Consider the following 27,564-nt stretch of genomic DNA (forward strand, 5'->3'; position numbering starts at 1 on the left):
AGCACAGTTCACCATTTGGGTGGGGGGATTTGAACTGTGAACAATTAAAACCAAGTTTGGTGTACTCTGATTCAGGCAATGGGAACCAAACAAAACCCCATTTCACCATTCTGCTTGGCAGGATCTAAAATTATGGCTCACATACCATGTTCAATAAAAGTAAGAAGAAAAGAGGGACCTTATTTTGTACTGCAATTGCTAGCCATAAAAATGAAACACAAGGAAAAAGAAACAAATAAATGCAGCATCAGAAAGTTAGAGTTTATACTCCATATAATGTGAATTGTCATACTGATATAGGTACAAAACAGCAGTATACCTCATGGAATACGGCAGAGAGAAGGAAAACAATCACAACAGCAACTTCCTGATATTCAAACAAATCAAAACAGTTACTTGGTCAAACTCAAGACCAAGATGTCAAAGTTGAGCATTAGCTTCCAAGAGTACTACATTCTTGGAAATATAAATAAATATAAATAAAAAAATAAAAATAAATAAAAAACAAGGAAATGAAATTCAGTCATGTAAAAGAAGATCATCCAAAGAAATCTGGAAATTAGACATAGCATTGAGGAAGGATACAGGAGAAGGTACCACTAAACTTCTTATCATGACTAAGCTGAATCATCTGAATAATTGAACAAGTAGGGTTTCATTTTCATGTCAACTAGGAATTTACGATCCATTTCACCTATCGATTTCCATCAATATGAAGTTATTTTGTCATACTAAAATCAACTTGAAGAGAATGTATACAATCCATTTATGACTCATATACTCTTTCGAAGAAGTTGTTTGAAAAGTTGACATTCAGGTTTTACAAGAGAAGTGAAAATGAAAAGAGAGAGAATGACGGTCTTTTCATTGGGCAGTTTTCCTATACCATAAGGTTTGGTTCAACACAAGTACAAACAATAAAAACTAAGGAAAATGTGAATCAATGGCACCCTTGCATGTGGTCAGCTTGTCCATGTACCATAGACATATGAACTTACTGCTACCATTAATCAAAACATCCCCTGACTTGTTTTCTGATTAAATGCACTTGAGCAATCATGTCCACTATTCAAATCTTTCCCTGTGTCCTATTCAGATACTTTGCATATAGTTGTGAACAAAAGCAATAGCATTTTAACTATGAAAAAAAAATTTGTGAACCGTCAACCTTAGTCTGCCTCAATACAAGAACTAGAAACCTCAGAATGTCTGTTGTGACTCCAAGTATCTCGATATCCTTCTGATGAAGTACAATATCGATGTAGATATCCTATCTATCAGGTTGCCATGGCGCAGGTGCACTGACTTGAACCAACCCAAACCCATTTGGGTATAGACAGACGGGTCTGATCTGAGTCCAACTAAGTTTTGCGTTTAGTTGGATTGGATTTTGATCCTCTGTTGCATGACACCCCAGTTGCTTTGCTGCCCATCACTCAGATGATGCCATGTGTTCCAAAATCAATTCAATGGTCATTGGAAAATCAACTTGCAAACACATTATGCATAGAAACCCAATGCCCTTTTTTTTCCTGAACATATGGCACCATCTGAGAGATGGGCAGCAGAAAAGCAGGGGGTGTCAGGTGGCAGAGGACGGGTTTACTGAAACTGGATTAGGAGTTTGGTTATTTATAATCTCTTTTTATTGCTATTGATAGTCTTAGATAGGGTTGAAGTCTCTTCGAAGTTTTAATTTCAGTTGAGTCCTAGTCAATAGTCTTTAACTATTTCTTTAAATATTTGTTTGTAACTGTGCAAGTGGCAGATCGGAATGAATCAGTTTTTTGCCCCCTTACTTTCATTACCAGATTAGCATGAATTATGTGACCTGTTCTCCCTGTCTTTCCCCCCCCCCCCCCTCCTCCTCTCTTTCTGATATTGTTTTCTATTCCTCTTGCTCAGTTATTTCTTATTCATCTTCTATTTCTTGCTACCAAAAGGATTTATCTTTTGCTGCTGATGTTTTCCAGTTCCAGCTATTTTTTCCTGCAACTGACAATGGTACAGCTGTGAATTCACCGAGCTTCCTCTTACCCTAACATCAACTTGACAATTGATGTAGTAGTAGTCATTAACTAAGGCAATTCAGTCTGTTGCAAGTTACCAGGTTTATGAGTTCTCTAGGTGAGATTGTGAAGAATGACATGCACTGTTTGGGCATTGTGCCAAGTATGAGTATGAGTGTATGACATCAAATAGAGCCTGCTGGATGTCAATAATAAACACTGTTGACATTATGTAGCTGAGATTTTCTTGATTTCCTGGGCCATCCTGTTAACACTTCCGCATTCATTTCTCATTTCACATTTTACATTTCTCACTATGCTTATCTCATCTATTCTCTTTTTTAGTGTTCCTTCTTACTTTCATTCCCTCACAGTAAATCTCAGTTTTCCCTGAATTGTTTTGAAAGGATCCTTGTAGCCAACCCACGTTATGTGGGATATTGCTGAGCTGTTATTGTGGTTTCCAATGTAGAGGCATCCTTTCACATTTTTCCATTTATAAAAATCAAGTCTTCCTGAACCATAGGGACAACATGCCCTAAACAAGAGATTTTGGTACGTATAAGCCTTTATTAAGTCTTGAGAGTTCTAAACCAAGTAAATATTATTTTATGAACGATAACTCAGAAAATCAAACAAAACAATGTCATTTTCTTCACCAAGCAAATACAAAATAAGCGCTGAAAAAAGAAAGCAAAGAGAAATTTCTGGGGAACAGCAGTGTGAACAAAGATTTAGCAAAATAAACTTCTCCTCTTTTGGAACATCATAATTATCTAATCAGCATTTGAGTTCAAACAAAGAGAACTTACCCGGGGAAACCCGTGCCGGAGACATGGAAAATAAATATGGCGAACCATCCATTTGTGAACAGGCTGTAACAATAACGACACCATCAGTTACGAGCTCTAGCAAACATGTCAACTAAATCTGATTACAATTTTATTCAGAAAAAAATCTCAATTTGGTGGTCACAACCCTCAGAATGGGTTGAGGCCCCCAATAAGTGCAATTCTGTCTCATCTTCAAAGGGCCCCAGACCAACCATTGGGCAAGACCTGATTAGCAACTAACTAAACCACGAATCAGGTTGACAGAAGATAATTGGGCAATGTTCCTCCTCTATTCCTTTCAATGGTCACCAGTTCTAATAGAGATTCAAAGAACTGCAAATAAGAAAGATGATATCATATGGCCAAAGATGTCCCCTCAAACTGATTTGCATAAACAATACTTTTTATAGGACTCTGGGACACACTCACCAACAGTTTTTTTTTAGTTTTTTTTTTTTTTTTTTTTTTTTTTTTTTCATATGGGATGAATAAATAATTATATTAAACGAAAAGGAGACAAGAGAACAAGGTCTTTAAGAAAAAGACCAAAAAGAAGAACTAAGATCCCAGGAAACAACAATAAGCTTGTTCCTTGGGGTATCATCAACAAGGGGATGGGGGATAGCTAACAGTCTAGAAGAAACATCAAAATAGATGGCATTCCAAATCCTGACTATAAAGCGGGATTTGGAGATCCATCTCCGAAGATGCGCTCCCACCATAGGTGATGGATCAAGGAACAATACACTAGCTTACCAATCCAATCGCAAATGAAAGAACCTAAAAAGTTTCTCAAAATTCAAAACCAATCTCGAGAAAACCCGTAGGATCACCTCGAACGGGGCCAAATGGAAGCTAAGGCTTTTCCCCAGATAAATCTGGAGAAGGGGCAAGAAAAGAAAAGGTGCTCAAGGTTCTCCAAACTGGTCCAACAGAGGATGCAATTGGGGTTAGCGGGGATGTGGTGGTCAACAAGGAAGGATTGGGTGGGGAGGGCATGGTTAAGGGCCCTCCAAAGGGTAAGGGAGTGACGGGGGATGTAGCCTTTGAACCAAACCAATGGGGGTCAGGGGGCTTAAAGGTTGTGGGATCTGAAAAGGTTCTAGGCTGATGAGGTGGAGAAGGTTTTGGTGGGGGAAAGGAGCCAAATGGTGAGGTCTCTAGTGGAACTAGAGATGGGGGGGGGGGGGGAAGAGATTCCCAAACCTATGTGAGAATGGGGAGGGGAGTAGGAATCCAAGACTTAGTTGAGATGAAGTATAATAAGTGAGTGGATTTGGGAATACAGGTGTCATAGACAGTGCGGGGACCAAAGTGGTTAAAGAGATTGTCCATCAGATACTACAAGTAAAGCCTAAAGGATGTGGAAGAGCCAGAGGAGATGAAGGTTGAAATAGAAGAGATGGCACGGGGGCGCAGCAAGAGAATTTTCCTCCACACGCATGAAGGGTTGGAGGGCATAAGAACAGTCCATAAGGAATCAGATCGGAGATGGAAAGAATAGACCCACCTAACCCAGATAGAATCATGCTTTGCAGCAATTTTCCAGATAAGTTTGAGAAGGCAAGCTAAGTTAACATTAGTGACCTGGCGGATTCCCAGGCCACCTTCAGAGGTAGAGCGGCAGATGGATGACCAACTGACAGGGTGGATGAAGCACAAGGCTTCTTGCCCTTTCCAAAGGAAGGCACAATATAAAGATTCCATAACATGGATGGTAGAACTGGGAATGGAGAAAATTCTGCACCAATAGAGATAGGTGGACTAGAGCACAGAACAGATAAGAATCACTCTCCCTACAAAAGACAAAAACTTTCCCTTCCAAAGCTGCAGCTTGTTACGGATATTGTCAATCATAGGGAGGCAATGGTGGCGAGTGAGCCTACCTGGAATAAGCGGGAGACCAAGATATACCACAAGAAAGGAACCGGGCTCGAAACTCAAGAGCTGGAGGAGAGGCTTGAAGTTGATCAGGGACACCAAAGAGAAAGATGGTGGACTTGTCGAGATTGACCCGAAGGCCAGAGAGGGATGCAAATTGCGAGAGGGCCAAGAGGATGGAGGAGATGAATAGGTGGTTTGCTTTAGAGAAAATCATAAGATCGTCAGCAAAAGTGAGATGGTTTAGGGACTTGCACTTGGGAATGGGGGAGATAAGGAGATGATCAATCTTGGATTCAAGAACACGGGATAGGACTTCTAAGGCTAAGGAGAAGAGGTAGGGAGAAAGGAGACAGCCTTGGCGGATGCCAACACGGGAAGGGAAGAATTCCATCAGGGATTCGTTGGCGATGATGGAGAATCGGGGAGTAGTGATATAGGTCTCGATCCAATGGATGAAAGGGGGAGGGAAACCTATAGAAGAGAGGACCTCGCTAATGAAGTCCTAGCGAATAGATTCAAAGGCTTTATGAAGATCAACCTTAAGGAGTGCAGCCGGGGAGTGAGTAGATCTATCGAAGCCGCGAACAATTTTTGCACAAAGGAGAATGTTATCCGCAATGCTACGGCCCGAGATAAAAGCCGATTGATTTGGACTCACAAAGGGAAGGAAGAGTCTTTTTAAGTCTATTCGCTAGGACTTTAGTGATGAATTTGTAAAGAAGGTTATAGAGGGAGATGGGACGAAAATCAGAAAGGGAGGAGGCTCCTTGTTTCTTAGGGATGAGATAAAGAAAAGTTTGATTGATGGATGAGAGCTGAGAGGGGTTAAAGAAGAAGCTACGGATGGCATGGACAAGATCATTCTTAATGAAATCCCAAGAGGCAAGGAAGAAACCCATATTGAAACCATCAGGATCCGAGGCCTTATTGGGCTTGTGGGAGAGGATGGCAAGAAGGATTTCTTCTGAGGAAGGGATAGCGCTGAGAGAGGAGATGATAGAAGGGTCGATGAATTTGTTAACAAGGGTGGGGGGTGCGGGAGGAAGAGAGGGGGGGAGAGAAGGTTGGAGAGGAAGGAGAAGATCTCAAATTTGATGCTAGCGGGATCAGAAATTCAAGTGCCATAATTAGTAATGAGGGAGGGGATGGAATTGAAGTTATTCCGTGCCTTGAGGGATCAGTGGAAGTAGGCATAATTGGAGTCCCTGAGCTCTGGCCACTTGATTTTGGCTTTCTGACAAAGAAAGCTTTTCGAGGAGAGAAGGGAAGAAAGCTTAGAGGAGAGGGATTTTTCATCTTCAGCAAGGGCGGGATTGGTCATTTTGAAGAAGGGATTGGCTGAGTTGAAGATTTGATTGGCAGGAGGTGACTCTAGCACTCACCAACAGGTTTCGAGTCCTAATACTTCAAACATGAGGCATGTGATGTAGTTACCCCATTGTCCAATTGGGCCAATAGGCTTTGGAATGGTTCAACTCTATGGGCCATGAGCTTTTCAAAATTTCATTTATTATTGTAATGGGACTTCCCACAGGAGGAGGCTTTGTTCCTTTTCTTCCCTTTTTTTTTTTTTTTTTTTTTTTGGGGGGGGGGGGAAGGGGTAGTTTGGGGGTTGGGGTTACATGAGATTTAAGTATAGAATACAAGATTGTATCCCATGTGCTGTTTACTCACGCTCATTCACAATTTTGCCTTCTAAACATCTTCTCTTTGATATTCTGCTCTCTTCGTCTTCATTAAGCTCTTCACTTATAGCTTAATATCTTGATCTCAACATGATTCAAGATGTCAATCTCAAGGTCCATCTTGCCAACTCCAAAAAGAGAGTTGTCTTGTGATCTCGGTGAGATCTCGGCAAGTTGGTGAAAATTTTCCCCTAACTCAAGGCTTCAACTTGAGGGGCATTAGGGGTCATTTGGGGCTGAAACTTGCTGACCAATCTATTTTATCCCTTTCGATCACATTGATGACCTTAGATTAATGAAGAGAATAGTGTAAATGTAAGTTCCACTTTGGACCCCAATGGGAAGCCACTACTCTGAAGAAAAACCTTAAAATGGCATATTGTACTCATTATATACTCCTCCATTAATACTTAGGTTCAAAATTGAAACAAGTATAATCATTACACATGTTCATAGTTCAAATTACAAAGTTCAAATGATAAGCCAATCATCAAAGGTACCACTCAAGAGTCAAGAGTCGAGACCCTATGTGCTAAGCACATCATCTCTCACTAAATGGAAGAAAAAAAAAAGAGATATTTTGCTCTATATCAGTGAGATCGCAAGAGTTTGCCACAGAGAATTGAGAATAATGGCTTGTGACTCAATATGCCCATGGTTCTGAAAAAGAATGCCTTTCCCAGGTGCTCTCTTGAGATATCGAAGATTACGTGTATAACTACCTCCTATTGGGATGTCTTCGGAGAGGAAAGAAACTGATGACCACACCAACTAGGAAAGCAATGGCTGGCCGAGTCACCATTAGGTAGCTCAGATTACTTACCAGTCTGCTATATCTTGAGGATCCTCAAATAGTTCTCCATCCTCGGGAACAAGCTTCATACTCTGATCTATAGGGGGATAGAGACTTCGATCCAAGCACTCCTATCTCAGTGAGTAAATCCAGAACATGCTTCTGTTGAGGGACGGAAACTTCAATCCAAGCATTCCTATCTCAGTAGTAAATCGAGGACATACTTTCATTGAAAAGGAATACTCCCTTCATAAACTGAGTAACTTCCACACCCAAAAAAATATTTTAATTTTCCCAAATCCTTGGTCTAAAACTTCTGTTGGAGGTATGTCTTTCAGTGCATCTATCCCAACAGAATAATCACTGTAATAATGATGTCATCAACATACACTATCAAGAAAATAATCCCTATATGTGGCTGCCTGTATTAGAGTCTAGTAGAAGCAAGCTTCGCAAAGGAGAAAACATGTCCAGAAAGTCAACTCCATAAATCTGGCATAACCTTCTGCAACCACCTCACCTTTAGACAACTAAGGGAACCGTCAAGATTATCTTTGGAAATAAATACTCAGGAAAACCAATTGTAGACTTTCTTGGGGGTAATGGATCAAGATCCCAAGTTTCATTCTGCTTTAAAGCAGACAATTCTTCCATAGCTTTCCTCTATCCAGGATCAGATAATGATTCAGCCAGAGAGTTAGGTAGGAGATGATCATCAATATTATATAAGAAGGATCTATATGTATAGGAGACAAAAGAATAAGAAATATAGTTAGCAATGGGATGCTAAGTACAACTACAGATACCTTTTCTGTAAGCTCTAGGTATATCAAAATCTAATATCTCAAAATCTAAAGCGACCAAGGCAAGAGGTGTATCTCTGTGGGAGAATCTGCATCTGAGGAGGCTGTGCAGAGTTATATAAGGAGGATCTACAGGTATGGGAGACAGAAGGATAAGAAATATGGTTAGCAATGGGATGCTAACTGCCATGTACAACTACAGATACCTTTTTTGTAAACTCTAGGTATACCAAAATCTGAAGCGACTGAGGCAAGAGGTGTATCTGTAGGAGGATCTGCATCCAAGGAGCCCTTGGCAGAGTTGGTGAGTGGCAGAAGAGCAACGGTTCCATGAGGACACCTTGTATACACCTATATCTGGACATTGTGAGCTTGGGTTGAAACTTCAAGTGAAACCTGTGGAAAAGACCAAACCACACTGATTGGGAGATCACCGTCCACTTCATTAGAGGAAATATAAGTGGAGAAGAATAGGGTGGATCAAAAGAAGGATGCTTAGCAGTGAGCTAGTGACACAATATTCTTGCAAGTCAAGAGAATAATAATGACACCCTTTTCGAGTCTAGGAATACCCAACGAATATGCATTTCAAAGCCCTAGAATCCAATCTAGACAACCCAAGATGATGATCCTGAATAAAGCAAGTGCAACAAAAAAAAATGGAATAGGAAACAATGAGGTATGAGGAAACAAGACAGAATAAGGGATACCTCCTCGTAAAATGGATGAAGGCATCTGTTTTATGAGAAAGCATGCACTTAGAATGACATCAGCCTAGAATATTTTAGGAACCTTCATTTCAAACATCAAGGATTGGGTCCACCATCAAGTGGCGATTAATCATTTCTGCTACATCATTTTGTCGTGGTGTGTTAGAACAAGAAGACTCATGAAGCATACCCCTTTGGGTCATAAACTCAGAAAAAAGGTCAAGAAGTACTCTTTTGCAATATCATTATGCAAGATTTCCACATTCACATCAAACTGGGTTTTGATTTAAGACATAAATGCACAAAATATAGAAAATAGCCCAAAACAATTCTTCAGTAAACACAACCAAGTATGTATGGTCATCAACAGATGTCACAAGACATCTTAAACCCAATTTAGAAGAAACATGGCAAGGCCCCAGAACATCAGAATAAACTAAGGCAAAAGGAAAGTGACCTATTATTAACTCTAGGAGGCAACTCACACAATGGAGCTTCCCAAACTGACATGATTCACATTCTAACCTAGATAAAGACTGAAAAGTAGGATCTAACTTCTTTAAAATTTTCAGTGTGACGGAAATGGCCTAACTAACCTCATAAGGTTTGGATGATCTCAAACATTTACTCAAGTAGAGAGCGTACATTGCACTGAAGCAGTCCAAGTAGCGCATAAAGACCAAGATTAAGGGACTCCCGACAAGGAAGAGCAAGTTGGACTTACCCACATGCAAGAACACTTAAAGGCCTAAGAATAAAGAAAGGACAAGCTTGAAGATCATGCATATAGAAGAGGAAAGCGGCACATTGTAAAAGCATGAATTTTTCAAGTTTGCATTTTCATGAAATTCATTACATTGGCAAAGGTCTATTAGGTCAGTCCTAAGGGATATAAACGTTCAAAAACTTATTTTTGGAGCCCTAAAAAAAGACCCCTTGGACTATGTCAATCGATTATGAGCCAAAATGGTCAGATCAACTACCACCATTTAAAAAGCTCCTGGAATCGCTAGCCCACGGTCGATGACCAAGGCTGAACATCGGTCAACCGTTGATCGATCACCAAACCGGTTATGATAAGCAAAGAGAGGTTTGTTGAACTAAGGAGAGAATTGGGCATACAACCCATTTAAGTGAACTGTTACACTCACCACGTCAAAAACCCCAGGAATGTGTATATTGAGTCCAACGATTGACTGGCTCCTGGCAACTGGTTGCGATGGTTGACCGTCATGGTACTCAAAAGGTTCTGAAATAAGAACCATGCTCGAAAAATCCGTACCTTTCTTTCATCTCCTTTCCTATGACGTTCTATCTTTACTTCTCATATATTGTGGATGAAATATTAGTGATTCTTGCCGAAATCATCAAATCTTTTGCAAAACTCTTAGGCTTTTAACTTCTCTCCATCCCTCTTGCACAAATATTCTGATTTCTCCTTCTCTCTCTCAAACCCTAGAAACCTCCCCTTTCTCTCTCTAGGCATTCAAATCATCACATGCTTGTTTAAACTAGCAAAGTATAGGGTAATGGATTGCCTCTTTCTCTCAAATCTATGAAAATCTTGAGACAGCTCACAGATTTGAGCTAAGTTATTATGCCCAGACTATAAAACTTCTGAAAAATCTTACTAACTCCAAGTTTCTTGTGAGTAATTCCAGTAGAAGAGGAGGATACAACCTCCATCACAATAGAACTTTTATCCTCATCAACCATAATATCAGAGAAAATAATAATACTTCAAGATGTGATCAGAAACGTTAGAAGGAAAATCAGAATTGGATCTGAAGATTAACCGTTGCAAAGAACAATTGAAGCTACTGACAACTCCAGCAACCACCAAAAAAAATCGATCACCTCTTGAGATCCGTAACATCATCTATCAATCGGCATCATCAAACAAACCATGAACAACAACGAAAAATATGCTTTAATTGTTGAGACTTAAGAGCAGATTTACATCATCATGCATACACCAACAAATTACAAACAAGGTCCCGGCGGTGAAAAATCTTGATGTGCCTTCTAGATAGGTAAGTCGAGACCTCGGCTTGGCCAGAAGAGAGAAGGAAATGAAAAGGAGGCTGAGAAACAAAAAATCGACTTAGGCATTGACCAGTATCAAGAGGGCTCTGATACAATGCCAATCAAATAGCAGAAAATATGAACAGGAAGAGGAACAGAGGAAGAGAAGCAGCAACAGGAAGATCCTAGGTGGATAGAAGGCAGCCCCTATAGAGGCCAAAAATCCCAAAAATAGATCCAAAGGGATCTCCGGAATATTCTTTAACAGACAAAAAATTGTACTTCTGCCCCTAACCTTGCCAGCTATGATAAACAAAAACACTCTATACATGCCAATCAAGAGGGGATTGGTTCAAAGAAGAAGTTTTTGGTTTTTCCTGACAAGCAAGTTGACGGTACCAGCAACAAGCAAAGGGTCAAGCTTGACTTTTGCCCCAATGCATGGGAAGTGTTTCCTCAAAGCTTGACCAGCCAGCCCAGTGCTGCTGGTTGAAATTTCTGAAGTAACTCCAAAAAGAATTACCAATGAAGCACCTCCTTGATGTGATGTCTAGCACACCAGAGATCTAGTTCCTGGTCCTATTCTACCTACAGGAAAAGAGAATACTGGAAGCAACAACAATAACAGCTCTACGGGTGGAAAAGACTGTTGAAGAAGTCCAAAAAGAAGAGCTTAGGGCAAGCAAGGCTGAAGATGATAGTACAGAGGCTATCAAAGCCAGAATCCAAGCAGTAGCACCAGCAGAGTAATTATATAGAAGATATTACATACACCTCCCAGGGAGGTTAAGGTAGAAAAAACGAGCATCCCAAAGTAAGCTAGTTAATAAACAAGTACCTAAAGCAGCCCTATATTATGAACTCTTGACAGTTCTTTGTGCTGGGAAATCCTGTAACTGTATTGAGGACATATCCTCAATTTGACTCATTCCCTCTTAATGCAACTCGATTTCTTATGAAAACATCTCTTTCTTCCATTTAAAAACAATCGTATAGACCTTAATATTGATCAAAAGACAATCTATGCAAGAATTCCCAAAGTAGGACCTTTTCATGACACTAGATTGATGAATGAACACAGTGAATTGAAAATTAGAGAAAAGAGATGTACCATGTTCCACATCCTCCAATACTGAAGACAGCTCGAGAACCAAGATGTTTATGGCAAAGAGAAATTAAACCCAGAGAAATCACTTCAGTTATGGAAAGGTGGTAAAGTCAATTATTGAACTCCAAAGTAATCACCTAGAAAAGTTACCTCCTCAACTGTTTTTGCGTTCCACCAATCTTTGTAAAACTCACGATCACCAAATCGCAGGAGCTCAGCTAGTATATTTAACCTACAATGCAAATTCAATACCAGACAATTCTTAACCCCAACCAGAAAATTCATAATAAATTAACCATCTATGACTGTTCTTGAGAAAGAGAACTTATTTATTCTTATGTAACATGTCCCACTATTTATTCCCACTATTTATTTATTCTTATGTAACATGTCCCACTATTTATGTAACATGTCCCACTATTCTTGAGAAAGAGAACTTATTTATTCCTAAACCCTAAATGACTCATAGTTAATAAAACCAATACATAGAAAAACAAAAGAATATGGGGAAGATAAGAAGAAAACTGAAATGGGCAGATGTGGATCCAATTTAAGAAAGAGTCCTAACAACTTTCAAAGCCATGCAATGTTGGGCCTACAAGCTTTTCTTCTGAAATAACTGCCTAAGGCCCTCAAGAATCAAGATATACGAATCCACAATAATAAACAGTAATGGAAAAAGCAGGCTTTGGACCGTCAAAATTTCTAAATGCAACCAAATTTAATAGATATGACAATAAGCTATATCTCAAAGATCTAAAGATCCAATTAAACAGGTTCAGCTAAAAATTCGGAAGAAAAAAGAATCTACATGATATAGCATAAAATAATGTACAGAATTTATGCATTCATTGTTTCATTTTCTTTATGGAAGTGTGACTAAATCAGAATGGGTTGACATACCAAAGGTGGAAAAGGCAATAGAACATGCAGAGCCAGACGTACAAGGTTGGAACTGATAGCTTCAAGACCCTCTCAATAGCATATAAAAGGTTGCCTTTCAAAGGGTGTTGAGAATTCTGGACGATTGGATTAATGTACTGCACAATTAATCCATCAAAAAGTAACTTAGAAAACTGCTATGTCAGCTTTAAAAGAAAAAATAAAGAAATCTGAGTACTGGTTTAAGCATAAAAAGAACCAACTTACTTGTTCTATAATAAAACCCATCAATCCTGTAAATATCACCAGTTTACCAAGTTGACGGATCACCCAACCCTTTCGAATGCATGCTGTACGAGGATAGCTTGTCTGCAAATAGTTGAGTAGTATGACCATTCCAGGGACCAAAAACACAAATACCGTAGGTTTCATCTCAAAAGAGTTGTCCAAATGCTCGAAGAAATTTTAGAATTTTTTTTTTGGTGGAGCTAAAATGAAATGACACACTCAAACAAGTCCCCCCCCCCCCCAGCGCACATGCGGGGTAGAAAAAAGAAGAAAAGGAAATGTTATTTGACTGAAATTTTAGCAAATTATCAAAATTTAGGAAATTTATGACATTTTGCCAAAATTTTGGCACACTATTTGTAACCCCCCATAAAAAGACAGTGTCTCAATAGGCTCAAGTCAATATTTCAACTGAGATCCGTGCAGGTATGCTAATCCAAATCTATGAGCCACGTGTGCTATTAGACTTTTAGTGTAATTGACCCTGTATAGGATAGTGGTTACTATTAGTAGTTAATGATTACTAGACACTTGTATTGGAACTTTAGGAGAGTAATGATGTAATGAACCGACAATGTGCTTGAAAATTATATACTCAAATATTATGCAATTTTGACAGTATGGTTGAATGATTTACTTCACTGCTTGCTTTATTTACTTACTATGTCCTCTAGTACTTAAACATGAGTAAATGTTTATACATTAGGATTTGACCCATGTCAGCAAATCCACAGTGTGAATTAAAAACCTTTTGGGTAAAACACTATTTTTGCAGTATGACCAGTAAGTTTATGTAGTCTAGAATACGCTTTCCATGAAGTTTCAGGCCTTGATTTGGCCTGAAACCCAATGAAACTTGGAAGAAAAATACAAAACTACAGCAAAAATTTGACATTTAGGATTTTGACCAGAACACCAAAATACAACGAGATTTTAAACCTTGTCTAAAATAGACTAGGATATATATGACCAAAGTAAGAAGTAAGAACAATCTATGAAGTGGGAAAGGTCATAAGCAAAAATAGTAGGACCATAATCGACTATTGAGTCAATCCAAAAATAAAGAACAAATACACAAAGATGTAAGAGCTTTGCAGCATAATGGTAACGAAATTACAAGAAAGGAGCAGTTTTCACAAATGGCAGTTCAAAAACCTTTTCAAAGGCACCTAGTTATGTCAAATGGAAGCTTGATAAGTGGATGAACAGAGTTGGACAAGAGGAAAAATAAAGTTTTGAAGATCTAGGACTATGGTAAAGCACATGCTAATTCATGGAAGGGTGGAAACTACAAGGAAAGATACCAAAACATGGGACAGTATGAACTGAAACTGGGTCTCAAATTTGGCATATAGATTATCCAGCTTGTTCTCTAGATAAGCAATGGTTGGAATTGCCACATCATGTGGAACGGATCATCCAAAAGTTCCTTCCCATAGCAGATTATCAGAAAAACACTTACCTAATACAAATAATAAAAGTAATTTATGTTCTACGATATTGTTGTTATATGGAATGCATTTGAAGTAAGAATGTGATCATTTTTTTCCTTTTTCCTTTTTGCTTTTGGGGGAGGGGGTGAGGAGGGTGTGGATGGTGTTGAGTTAAGTGAGATTACCTGGTAACATAATGTAGGAGCCACCATGAAGTATGCCAAACTGTTGAAGCTAACATCGTAGGAGTAATGCTTGGAAGCCCCCTAATATCACAAGAGAACTATTTAGGAATGAGCAAATCATTAATGCTTCACATAGCATCAGCAAAGTAACTGAATAATGTTCAACTGAGCGCCACGAAGGGGTCAAGTAGGTTTCATGTCAGAAGATCCTTTGATCGTAGTAGAAATAAGAAGAAAATATATAACTCACTAACTGTTATGTCTATTGACTGGCATAAGAAATATGATGCAAAGGCCCTGTGAAATAGCAGACTATCTAGATTATCCTACATATTCCTCTATCACCAGTCCCCATGGTTTAAACTCCAGGATTAAAATGCACTTAAGAACTTGTAGTAACCCAGGGTTTTGGGTTAGATATTCAGGATCTTCTAGTATGGAACAAGCACTCAACTGGGGTTTGTAGATGCTTCGATTAGGGGTTTCAGGGAAAATCTAGGGTTCGACTGGGGTGGGGAAAGGGTTAGGGTTGCTGGTTTTAATTCAGAACTGTTTCCTATCTTATTCCTTCAATGAGAATAGGTTCTAGCTGTGAGAACTTGATAAAATTCAGTTTTCTGCAAATCTGGAATTTCTGCAACTTCAAGGAAGAAGATGAAGTGCAGGGACTCAGAACTCAGGGCAATTTGACCATATTTCCAGAACTAAGGGTAGGGATGGGTTCCCTAGACTTATGCAATTCTAAAGGGGCTGAAAATGGGCTGAAAAGAGCTGGGATTGGATGATTTTCTAGAGTGGGTAGGACAGGGTAACATTGGGGAAGGGGAATAGGGAAGATGGAAGGGTGAGCTATGGCGGTTAGGCGGTTTGGGTGGGGAATGGCTGGGGATGCAGGTGAGGGGTGGGAAGGTTTCTAACTTACTTAGTTGAAGAAGCTTGCTGTGATTTGTAGTTGAATGTGTAGAGTGGTTGATGGCAGCCTTGAATTGAATAACCAAATCACAAATCCCAGCCACGGGATGTCCAAGAAGGATCCCACAACCTATACCAAAGCCAAATTCTCAAACCAAATTCATTCAATAATCAAGACTGAAGAATTACATGAATGAGTAGGCTATTTATAGCACCTCCACAGACCATCCTAGACTCAACTAATGAATCCCTACCAAAATGAGATCCAATTACATACTAAAATAGAACTTGATTACAAATAGACCTACATTGAGATAAGGTTCCTAAAATTAGGGAACCCCATCCTAATAACTAAACAGTAACTAAAAATGACAGTAACTCTTAAACTAATGACTCAAACAGAAAATTAAAGGTAGATCCCTAACCCTTGGATCAAGGGGATTCTATCAAGACCCATATTCAGCCTCAAAAGGGGGCCTGAAAAATGACCAAATACCCCTGGGGTATTCGGCCAGCTTGAAGTGCCCTTTTTTGGGTCTGGTTTTTGGCACCAATTTTAGGGGGGCCAACCCTGGTTAAATCGAAGTTCTATTAATAAGTGACATAGCAAAACCACTGAAAAGACATCAAATAATTTCTAGTAACATGCATGAAGGACCTAGCAAATGAATTTTAAATAAAATGCACAAATGGAATGTCAAGGTTACCTTGTCAGATGACTTGCTAAGTGCTCTCAAATCACGATTTGTATGTGCATAAGATACTAATTTTAACCACACAATGCTTGCAAGAAGCATTAAAGCAAAGCCAAACAGAACAGCAGAATCGCACCTGCAAGATTACCAACCAAGAGACCTGGTAAATTATGTTCAAGCTTCAGCCTTACAACCACCCCCCAAAAAAAAAACAGCAACGAAAAGAAAAGGATATGAAACAAGAACTCAGAAGAAAATCATATCAGCTTATGGTTTTCATAAGATCTAAATGTTTCCAGGAATGAATTATTTCACTATAGACTGTTCTCCAATGCAACTTTTGTGAGTGAGCAGTACCTATATGATCAGGAAAAAAAGGTGACAGGAACCTATATGATCAGCAAAAAAAGGTGACAGACTAAGTCCTGGGTTTATAAATTGGACATCCTAAGCGAGAGAAAATTTGATACACCTCAATTTGTATGATGGAGAATCTGTCTACCTTTTGTAGGCCTAACTCTTGACACCGTTCAAAATATTTTTGTAGTTTACCCATTTATTTTCATAACTTCTTATATTTTATAAGGCCAAGTTAGAGATATGGAGATCAACTTTAGAGTCAAAAGGTTTTAATCTAAGTAGAACAAAGACAGAATATCTGAAGTGTAACTTTTGACATGCTCAGAAAAATAATGAGGTGGTAAAACTTATTGAGAATGAGATTCTGTGGAACAATTATCTTAGGTACCTTAGTAATAAATAAAGAAGGTGATATAGACGATGATGTTTGCCAGAAAATCACAATAGAATGGATGATGTGGAGAGGTGCATCTAAGGTTTTGCATCATCAATACATTCCTTTAAAACTTGTAAATTAGAGAAGAGGAAAAGAGAGAAGATGAGGAGAGACAACTCGATTTGTTTGGGAGCTTGACAAAGAAAACTTGTGAAGACTCCAATAACAATAGCTTTATTTATAGGTGAAATACAAGTAAACAACTGAACATAGGATTAGAAATCCTACTTCTAATATCTAGGGATTCCCTAGTAGAGTTGGGTATCCAACTAGGGGAAACCCCTACCAAGAATTAGTGCTTGGTGCTAATTCACGATGAGAGATTTTTCTCCCTATTTTGTCCTTTTAACGCTCCCCCTCAAGCTGGAGCATATATGGTATACATGCCAAGCATGATACAAATATAGTCAACACTTATACTCCCCAGTGCCTTGGAGAATAAATCTGTTAGTTGCTTCTCCGTACAATCATGGCAAGGAGATAGCACATTTTCTTGTAGTTTCTAACGAACAAAATGACAATCTACCTCGATGTGCTTGGTAGTTGGTACATTTATGAAGAATAGGGTGGGACGCTATGTGAACAGCGCTTGGCTGTCACACCACAACTTCATAAATGAATCATCAAATGAAGCTGACTTCTTTAAGTAACTATCTAATCCATATCAGCTCATGAGATGACATGTGTCATTCCTTACCACTTTGATTCTAAACTTTATCTAACAACCACTATGTGTTTCTTACTTTCCATGACACAAGATTTCCTCCAACAAATGTACAATAACCTGAGGTTGATCTTCTCTCAACTAAAGATCTAGCCTAGTTTGCACCAGATAAACCCTCAACTTGCCTATGTCTATGATGAGTATAGAGAAGTCCATGCATAGGAGCTATCTTAAGATATCTTATAATCCATATGATAGTAGCCCAATGAGATGTCTTGGGAGTAGATAGAAATTGATTCACAACACTAACTGGAAAGGTAATGTCAAGAAAAGTCACCATCTGATGATTTAACCTATCCACAAGTCTTCAATACTTATTAGGATTGTCAACGGATGATCCCATCGTCTGGAATAAGTTTCAGATTAGAGTTCATGAGGATATCTTATGGGTTTGACCCAAGTATACCTCTCTCAAAGAATAAATCATTAAGACAAAAAAAATGCCTTTCTTTAACTGAGCAACTTTTACGCCTAAGAAATAGGCGAGTTTCCCTAAGTCTTCAATCTGAAATTTTTATGTTGTAGTATATTGTCAGCCTCTAAATACCTAACCAATCATCCCCTACAATGGCAATGTCCTCAACATAAACGACAAGATATTTTCTTGCATGTTTTAGTGTTTAAAAACACCGAATGATCACTCTCATTTTGTGTCAGTCCAAACTCTAGCACAACTATGGCAGACTGGCCAATCCACGCCCAAGCAATTGTTATAGTCCGTATAACAACTTTTTGAGTTGACAAACGATACTACTCTTCCTCTGAGCAACAAACCCATGAGGCTACTCAATATAAACTTCCTTACGGAGATCTCCATGAAATGCATTCTTCACATCCAGCTAATATATGAACAAATGGTTGGTGGCAATGACAGAAATCAAAATCCAAGTAGATACAAGCTTGGCGATAGAAGAAAAATTATCCAAGTAATCAATGCCATACACTGAGCAAAATCCTTTGCAACAAGTTTGGCCTTCTAACGAGCAAGTGACATCTAGATTAACCACAAAAACCAATCAGCAGTCAAAATCAGTCTTCTCTGAGGGTCTGGGAATAGGATTCCAAGTCTGATTTGCTTCTAAGGCCAATAATTCATCAATCATCGCAGCATTCCACCCAAGATTAGACAAAGCTTCTAAAACAATCTTGGGGATAGTATGTTGCTCAATGGTGGACAGAGAGGTTTTTAAAACAAGATGATAAACCTGCATAGGTGTTAATGTTAGAGATAAGATATTGGAAAAAACTGTGAGTACCTTCATGAAGAAAAATCCGAACATCAAGATCATACATAGGGGGGTCAACCTCAGGATCCTCAGACGAAGACGGCAAGGAGGTAGAATTCGTGGGAACAAAGGGGGCAACAGTTGTTTTTGGGTGGCAAACATATACCTTGCAGTTGGCTGGAGGTGCAGATGATACGGTGGTAGAAAAAGGTGCAACAAGTGGTCAAAACTTTGAATAACAGATATATGTAGATCATCATCAAGATTAGTAAGACTAATGGGTTCGGTAAAGTAAAGAGTAGATTAAAATTAAGAGACATTGGCAATAACAAAATGTTTTTGTAACTCAAAGGAATAACAACAATAACCTGTTTGAGTACAAGAGTACCCAACAAAAAGACATTTCAAGGCACAGGGTCCTAAATTAGATTTTTCAGGACAATGATCTCTAATGAAACAAACACTACCAAATACTCGTAGTGGTAAAAAAAATAAGAGTCAAGAAGGAGACACAAAAATATAAAATACCACCTTATAAACAAAAGATGGCATATGATAAATAAGATAACACGCAATTAGAATGACCTCAGCCCAAAAGGGTTTGGACACCTTCATCTCAAATAAGAGAGAGCGGGTCACCTCCACTAAATGTCTATTTTTCTGTTTAGCTACACCATTCCGTTGAGGGGTGTCAGCACAAGATGACTGCTGAAGTATTCCAATTGAAACATAAAACTATGAAAAGGGTTTGAAAATATTCCTTCACACTTTCACTATAAAAAGAGTTAATAGGAACTCCAAATTGAGAGCAGACTTCAGCCACAGACTCACAAAGATACTTAACAAGTCTGAACAACTCTTCACTAAATAAATCCAAGTAACCCAAGAAAAATCATCCATAAATGTAACAAAATAACGAAAACCCAAAACAGAGGTAATAGGACAACGACCTCACACATCAGAATGTACTAGAGAGAATGGTTGGTCAAACCATCTATTAACACGAATAGGATTAGCTCATATGGAGAAGCTTCCAAAACTGACATGACCCACAATTTAAACTAAAAGTCAAATGGAAGCGATTATCTAGTAACTTTAAACTTTCTAATGAAGGATGACCAAATCAATGGTGGATTTGATGCGTAATAGAGATACTGGAACACATCATAGGGGTCAAGAAAATATAACCCCCCAAACTCACGGTCTTTATCAATTGTCTTCAACGTCATAAGATCCTAAAAAAGGCAAAAACCAAAAAAGAAAGTAACAGAATAATCATAAGTGGAAGTCAATTTAATAATTATAAATGGAAGTCCATTATAAACAGGTAACAAATTCAAAGGAGAGTTAGGTATATAAAAAACTAAAGATAAGGACAAAGAATCAGTAAGATGGACAGTGGTCATGCCTTTGACATTGGCATGGGAACCATAAGCCAGTGTAAGAGTTGAAGAAAATGAACAAAAAGATGTAAAGATACCTGAGACCCCAGTCATATGATCAGAAGCACCTAAATGAAGAATCTAGGGCCAAAATGATGATAGGTAAGCAATACCATTACTTGTCTTAACAAGGGGGCAGTGGAGGATTGCGACTGAATGGCCTGAAACTGGGCAAAGTGAACATAATCCACATCTGACATTGTCACAGTCTTACCCTTAAGCTTTGATGTAGTAGTAATAGTGGAATCTGAAGTGGTAGATATACTAGCAACTTATGGAGAATTTCCATAAAGCTTCTAATGAAAATGTTGGAAGTGTCCAAGACGTCCATGATGGTGATAGGTTCTAACCTGCCTTGAATTATCTAAAGAGTTTTGTGAAATGAAGGCTTTACACATATTACTTCCCCAACTCCATCCTGTATTTAGTGCTCCTGAAGTACCACAAGTAAATGTAGCAGGAGCTGGATTATCTATTGATGTGGCAACATGAGGGTTCTCTTTGCTACACGAAGAACTATTGAAAAGATGTCAGCTAGAGTGAAACTGTTCACTTGCCCAATACTTTGGCCTCTTTTTAGTCCTTCTGGAAGACCAGTTGATTTGATTTTTCCCGATGATCACATTGAAGCTGGTTCAGTTCTACCAAGGTTCTACATGACATTTCTAGAGAGCTTGATGTGACCATGAGTTTGACCCCTGGCCGAAACCCTAGGTGGGCCCCAAGATGGCTCCAAGAAGCCCGCTTGAGCTGGATGAACCCCCTAGTAGGGGTATATAGGGCACTTTCTGCCCTCTTTTATTGCTGGAATTAATTCCAGAATTATTCCTAGAGTTCTTTTCAGGCTTTACTTCTTAATTTAAGTTGTGTTTGAGTTGGATAAGTTGTAGATAAGATAAGACCCTTGTACAACAAGGGTCTTTATCGTTTAGGAGTTTTCTTTCGATTAGAATTTGTTTTGAATTTGTTATTGAGTCCTTGATTATCTTAAACTTTAGCACATGCGCCAACGAAGTTTTAATTAAAATAAAATTCAGGCATATGCTTATTAGAGTTTGAGATAACTTAAAGTTTTACTTTCAGCATTGTGTCTTTTTCATATTCCAATTCAAGAGTCCAGATTATGTGGTGGGATCCTTGTTTGTTAAAGGAATCCCACTTAGTGTTATAGTCTTTTAGTAGGCTATAAATAAGACAACTGTTTATTTATAATCTTAAGTCTGATTACTGAATAAAATTGCCTAAGGATCATGGTTTCCTAGTTGAGGGGGCCATGGTTGAGAATTGAAAGTGTTCAAGGATCAGCTCTCTGGTATTGTTCACAGCAGCTTCAAGGCACAAAGTCATCTCTTCTAGTATATCAAGTAAAAAGTAAGTACAGCAGCTTTCCACCCCGATCCAATGCCTCTTCTCTCACCCGCAGCCCTCTCCCACTTATCCCTCCCCTAGCAACTCTAGGGAACCCTTCCCTCCCCATCTCAGACTCTCTCACTCTCTTCCCCTTCAATCCCAGCAAGCTTCAGCCCCTCCCTCACTCTCCCCTATCCCCATAAGATACACCCTGCCCTTCCCCTGTTCTGTTCAAGGCAGAACCCTCCACCCCCAAGCCCCACAGACCCTGCAGCCCCTTCCCCCTGCTGTCTCATACCCCTAGCAACCTTCCCCACCCTCTTGCGATTCCCTTAGGCCCCTCCCCCAACAATCCCAGCCCCTGCAAGTCCCCCAAATTCCCCTCCTCCCCCTCTCAATTCTCTGTTTCTGGTGGAAAACAGAAAAAAAAAAAAAAAAATCAAGGAAAAAGAAAATAAAATAGAAAGGAGAATAAGAAAGAAAAATAGAAAGAAAAGAAGAACAGAGGAGGCAGAGGGGTGGAAGATGGAAAAGAATTCAAGAGAAGCTTTAAAATCCTTCCCATAATGACCATTCCTTAATTTTCCCCTTTAACCCATATCCATCTTTTCCTTGATCGGAGAATTAATTAGTTTCTTTTCTACCAATACTAGGAATAGTAATTTTTCTTCCTCTTTATTTTGTTAAATCCCATATTGATATTGGATATCTCAAAATCACTCCCATGAGAAATTGTTAACTAATTAGGTTTTTCCCCATCATCTCATTAGAACCCATCTATTTCAAAGCAACCCCTAGGGCCTGTTTGGTTATCTGAATTCAGGGATTTCAAATCCATAGATTCATGAATCAAAGAATTACATCTGTTTGGTTGTAAAACATCCTTGGATTCATGAAATCCAGGGATTTCACTTTTTTGCCTAAAAACGTGAATTAAGCCATTCTTGGGTATTGGGTGAAATCCACGGAATCCACCCTAAGTATAAAATGGATGAAATTTGTGGATCACGCGAAGTACCCAGATGGAACTCTACGAACTTCGATAGATTTGAGGCTAACCAAACAGTTAAATTTTTGAACAATGAATCCATAGATTTGAAATCCCATTTCATCTCAAATCCTTGGATTCATGTAACCAAACAGGCCTTAGGCATCCCATACAATTTTGCATTATTTTCTGGAAGATTCCTGGCAGATCCTTAATTCTAGGGAATCTTCTCAAGAGACCCTAACACTAGAATTGGATTTACATCAGAGCTTTTTGTAATTTGAGAGTTATTAATAGGTAACCTGAAAAAAAGCCATAGTTTTTATTTCCTTCACATATTTTGGTTCTTAACTGAATCCTTTGATCTGTGTTGAAAATGGTTTTTCATTATAAACTTCTCAATTGCATTATCCAAATGGCTTCAGTTTCTCAAACGCAAGCAAGTGTTCATCATTCCAACATGACAAGAAGCAAAGGTTTGTGTTTTGCTGACTCAGGAAACAATATTCTGGGCATGACTTAGAACCATCAGGTAAAGACCCGGAGGAGGGATAGTAAGTTCAACTTCCAAGTTCATTTCGACCACCACTCTCACTTTGCAAAGAACATATCAATTATGAATAAGGCTATCCAATAAACTTGGCATCTCCATATCTCTACAACACAAAAACACCAGAGTACTTGATGACTACTTTGACAGAAATAATATGCACTCAATTCTGGAGTCATACTTTCTCAAATGCTTGTAGTAAATTATATAAGAATGACCAATAGAAACCTTAGACTGCATCTAAAATCCAGGTGGATGGCATCTAGTTGGACTCTATTATTCCAGACTTTAAGGGAACCAACACTTTTTGCCATATGTGCAGGTCCTCTAACTCTGTACCAAATAGCAGTGGATCGGGTACGATTTCTTTTATAGGAGAGGCATTTATGCAATTCTTTAATAAATCTCTACTGGGCATTAGGCTTTGTATAGCGTCTGATTGTGCAGGCCCACAGGGTGCTTCTTTTTTTAATCTCTAATACAATCTTTATTATCTCTCTCTTCAAAAAAGGATGGAGGTGACCTTAGAAGATAATGTGGGAGGAAGAGGATAAGAGATGGCATAAAACACACCTGAGAATCACCAAAATTGGATAAAGGATTGAGGCCATACAAATTAGAACATGAAGCGATGCAACAACCTGCAAAGAAAAGAAAACATCAACAGCCAGACACAGCAAGAGCCAAATAGTTTCTGATATGGGTGCTATCACCCAAATAGTGTCTGATATTGGTGCTATCACCAAGACATGAAAGTGTCAAATGATGTCTTTCTTGCACTATCAATTACACCAAATCTACTTGAAGAATTTTGTAGCCAAAATTATTTCAAAACCAACTCCTCCATGAAGAACCCAAGTAAGCATCTGAAAAAAATTGCACTTTAATCATGCATGTTGTGAACACTTTATATTGTGACAGAAAAGGTATTCTAGATTGACACCCCCATATTAATATGCCTTGGTAACTATCATGCTCATGTGGTACACATGGCTTTGAATCTCAACTTTTTAGATCTGTCAGCCTCAAGATAAGACTAAGATCCTATGATCCAACTCAACAATCTAAACCAAATGATTGTCACAGTATTGAGCACTGAAATAAACAACCAAAACTTTTCAAGTGAAGCTCCAAAACAGACTAGGAGCAATGCAGTAGCCTTGATCAAGCCAAGTGAACAAACCCCATCCAGATTCTCTCTGAAGAAAAGGAAATCAAATAACCATATCTGTCATTACTTTGGGCTGGGATTGCAAATTCAGGCTGTAATTTGTTAAGAGCTCACTAATCCTGCCCCAACACAAACTTGATGATGTATGCTACGTAATAACAATGAGAAATCACCCCCCCAAAAAAAAAAAAAAGAAGAGGGGTTGCCCAAGGAACAATCCAATTATATGATTAAAGGGGAAATGTTCCCTGTCCTTGCATCTCTCTCCTCCCTCTCCCCAAATGACATAAGAACTAATGACCAAGGTTCCAGCTCCATTTCGTCAACAGCCGGGTTAACGCTGAGTCAGACCCTATTGTGACCATGTGATGACATTTAACTTCTATGCTGCATACTAGGGCAGGTACAACATGGAATTGATCCTGATTCTTGAAGACATTACAATATGCTTGGAATCCCAAGTGAACAGAAACATAGGATCCATTTGATAACACACTGAGAAACAGTTTCTGCTGTTTTCTGCTTCCAGAAGCAGAAAAACTGGCCGGAAAGCATTTGATAAAACCATTTCGTTTTGCATGATTTTTGAAACATAAATTGAAATTGAAAAATTTTGCTCTAAGAAATGCTTTCAACGCAATAACTATTTGTTGTTGTGTCTGTTTCTCGAAGTAAAATTGGGTGCCGGATGGGTTTAAGTGAGACAGTTTTATAAGGGATATTTATGGAATTTGACACTCTAAACATAACAACAGAAATTTTCGTAGAATTTATTAAAATTATCTACTTCCAAAAGAAGGTTTTATCAAACCCCTAAAAAAGTGTTTCTGGTGTTTTTCAAAGAAGAAACACTTGGTGAGTTATCAATCGGATCCATAGTTTGACACAATTCATTAATATCATGATGCAAGTATATAGCAATTTCCACTTAACAAAAATTGACAGTGAATAAATGATAGCAATACCGGAAAAATCACTTACTGGTTCAGGAATCAACTTGTTTCGTGCCAACTTTTCAACCATGAAAGCACCAACTGGGAAAATTGGCAGTGTAAGACTGCAGAGTAAGATCAGAAGATAAAAGGTTTTCCATGTCAGAGAAACAACAAAATCAAATCAGAAAACAAACCAATAAGAACTCTGCCCACATGTGATGATCAGTACCAACACATAAGGATTGGCCAATCTCTCAGTGATTTTGAACTAAACCAGAAACCAGCTCTGATTAACAAGCCATACTGCAAATGGAAACCAAGGTAGGAATATAAATTCTTAAGTCCTGGAAACACGAACCCTTAGAAACGAGTTGACATGGAAAAGAAAAGAATCATATAACAGATTGTAATTGTTTTCTTCCAGTAAGATGGTAAGTTAGAGGCAAACCTTCATTAAATTTTCAATGATTAGCCTGCTGTTAACAGCAACAAGAACTAAAACACAGAGATTGAAGAGACCAGCATGACTCTGCAATAAAATAAAACATGAACAAAGGATTATGCATCACAAGATTTTAAGAACCAATTGAATTATCAAAACTTTCTTGACCATCACGCGGACATCTTACCTTATGCACTGTAATTAAAACAATTCATGTAAGGCTCATGCAATTTCTGTGTGTTCAAAAAGTTTCAAAAACAAGTATACATGACATCCCTCCCCACTCATTGCTAATACCAGCACCTTTACATCAAATATATCCATTGTGATACTTAACGTGCAATTCCCTCCTTTAGATGTCAACCCTGTTTCCATTTAGCACTGCAGACCAGCAACTGCACTATATGTCCCAACACAGTAGTGAAAATGTCCACATTGGAAGATTTGATGAGCAAGGCACTCGCGGTACAATTCATTCCTATGATAAGTAAAGTCATCACTTCATAATCCAGCTGAACCTTTGACCGCTCGCTATTCATTGTAAATTGAGCAGAATTTATTACTATAATCAAAACTATGATTGACCTGTTACCTAAATTGAGCAGAATTTATTACTATAATCAAAACTATGATTGACCTGTTACCTGAATTGGAGAAATTTCTACAGGAAATCATGAATTCATGATAGTGAAGGCCTAAAAACTACGTAGCTGCTGGATGAAAAGCAAACTAATAGCTCCCTCACTATGCGAACTATGCGCACAATTAAGTATAAATTTTGGGTAACAGAATCTGAAATATTCGTCCCGTTCGAACAAAAGAGATAGAGAAAAAGGTAAAAGAGAAAAGAAGATCAAAACCAATCCTCTGACATATTTCAACAATGGAAATTGATCAACTAGAAAAAAGAAAAGAGTCTAATAGCACTCCAGAACAATATTGCGACCAAAAAGCAGCCAAAATCGTAGACCATGAAATACATAGTATTGAATGATCACGACAAGATTTGCTACAAAAATAAAGATGTAAATAAGCTCGAGAATCAGTACTGACTTGTTTGAAGATAGCGTCAGAACTGAGAGGGCTCTCTTTTATTCTCCGATGAACCGGAGAAGAAGCGCGATACGAAAACTTCAACGGAACTACAGCACTTCCACCGTCACCAGTACCAACACGCTCATAATGAGCCTCTCCATTTATCATAGAACTCGTTTCTTCCCTTCGATCGTCATCGTTGTTAATCGGATTTCGTCCTTCATCTGAACTGGTCTGACAAGCAAAATCCTTCTCTACTGTTCCAATCGTGGCAGCAACCTTGGAAGACGAATCCGATGCAGCATTGACCACCATAGAATTCGCTCTCCTCCGAACAGAAAGGGAACAATCCGATTCGTAACTAGTGTTTGGTTTTTGATCCATGTTTTCTGGCGAACTCGATACCTCCATGGAAGAACACAGATAGATGACGAGAGTTGCAGAGAAAGAATCAAGAAAACCGAGCAAGACGAGAAGAGTCTCAGAAGAATTAAGATTTAAAGAAAACCGAGCCAAAACAGAGCCCCGTGTTGCTGTATTGCATGCAAAGAGACACCAAGAACAGAAAAACAAAGATAGAACTGAGAACTCTTTTTTTGTTCTTGATAATAATAATTTATTAGAGGAAAGTGTGATTCGGATTGTGAGGAATTTTGGCGG

At 38.6% G+C, this 27,564-nt stretch overlaps 1 protein-coding gene across 1 annotated transcript; it reads right to left on the reverse strand.

Annotated features, from left to right (window-relative positions):
- Positions 1-319: 319 nt before the first annotated feature.
- On the reverse strand, positions 320-27,564 carry TAG1 (membrane bound O-acyl transferase (MBOAT) family protein; the record flags this gene model as incomplete). Its single annotated transcript, XM_089161152.1, is given in 13 exon segments — positions 320-367; positions 2,822-2,884; positions 11,854-11,874; positions 12,001-12,082; positions 12,754-12,890; positions 13,000-13,101; positions 14,639-14,719; positions 16,258-16,381; positions 23,895-23,962; positions 25,474-25,549; positions 25,657-25,730; positions 25,876-25,956; positions 26,923-27,564. Coding segments are annotated over 13 exon segments (1,350 nt in total), but the record flags the coding sequence as incomplete, so codon positions are not given.

This window comes from Hakea prostrata, chromosome 7 (assembly GCF_041222555.1).
Source record: "Hakea prostrata isolate BN-2017 chromosome 7, UWA_Hpros_2, whole genome shotgun sequence".
Taxonomy (NCBI): Eukaryota; Viridiplantae; Streptophyta; class Magnoliopsida; order Proteales; family Proteaceae; genus Hakea; species Hakea prostrata.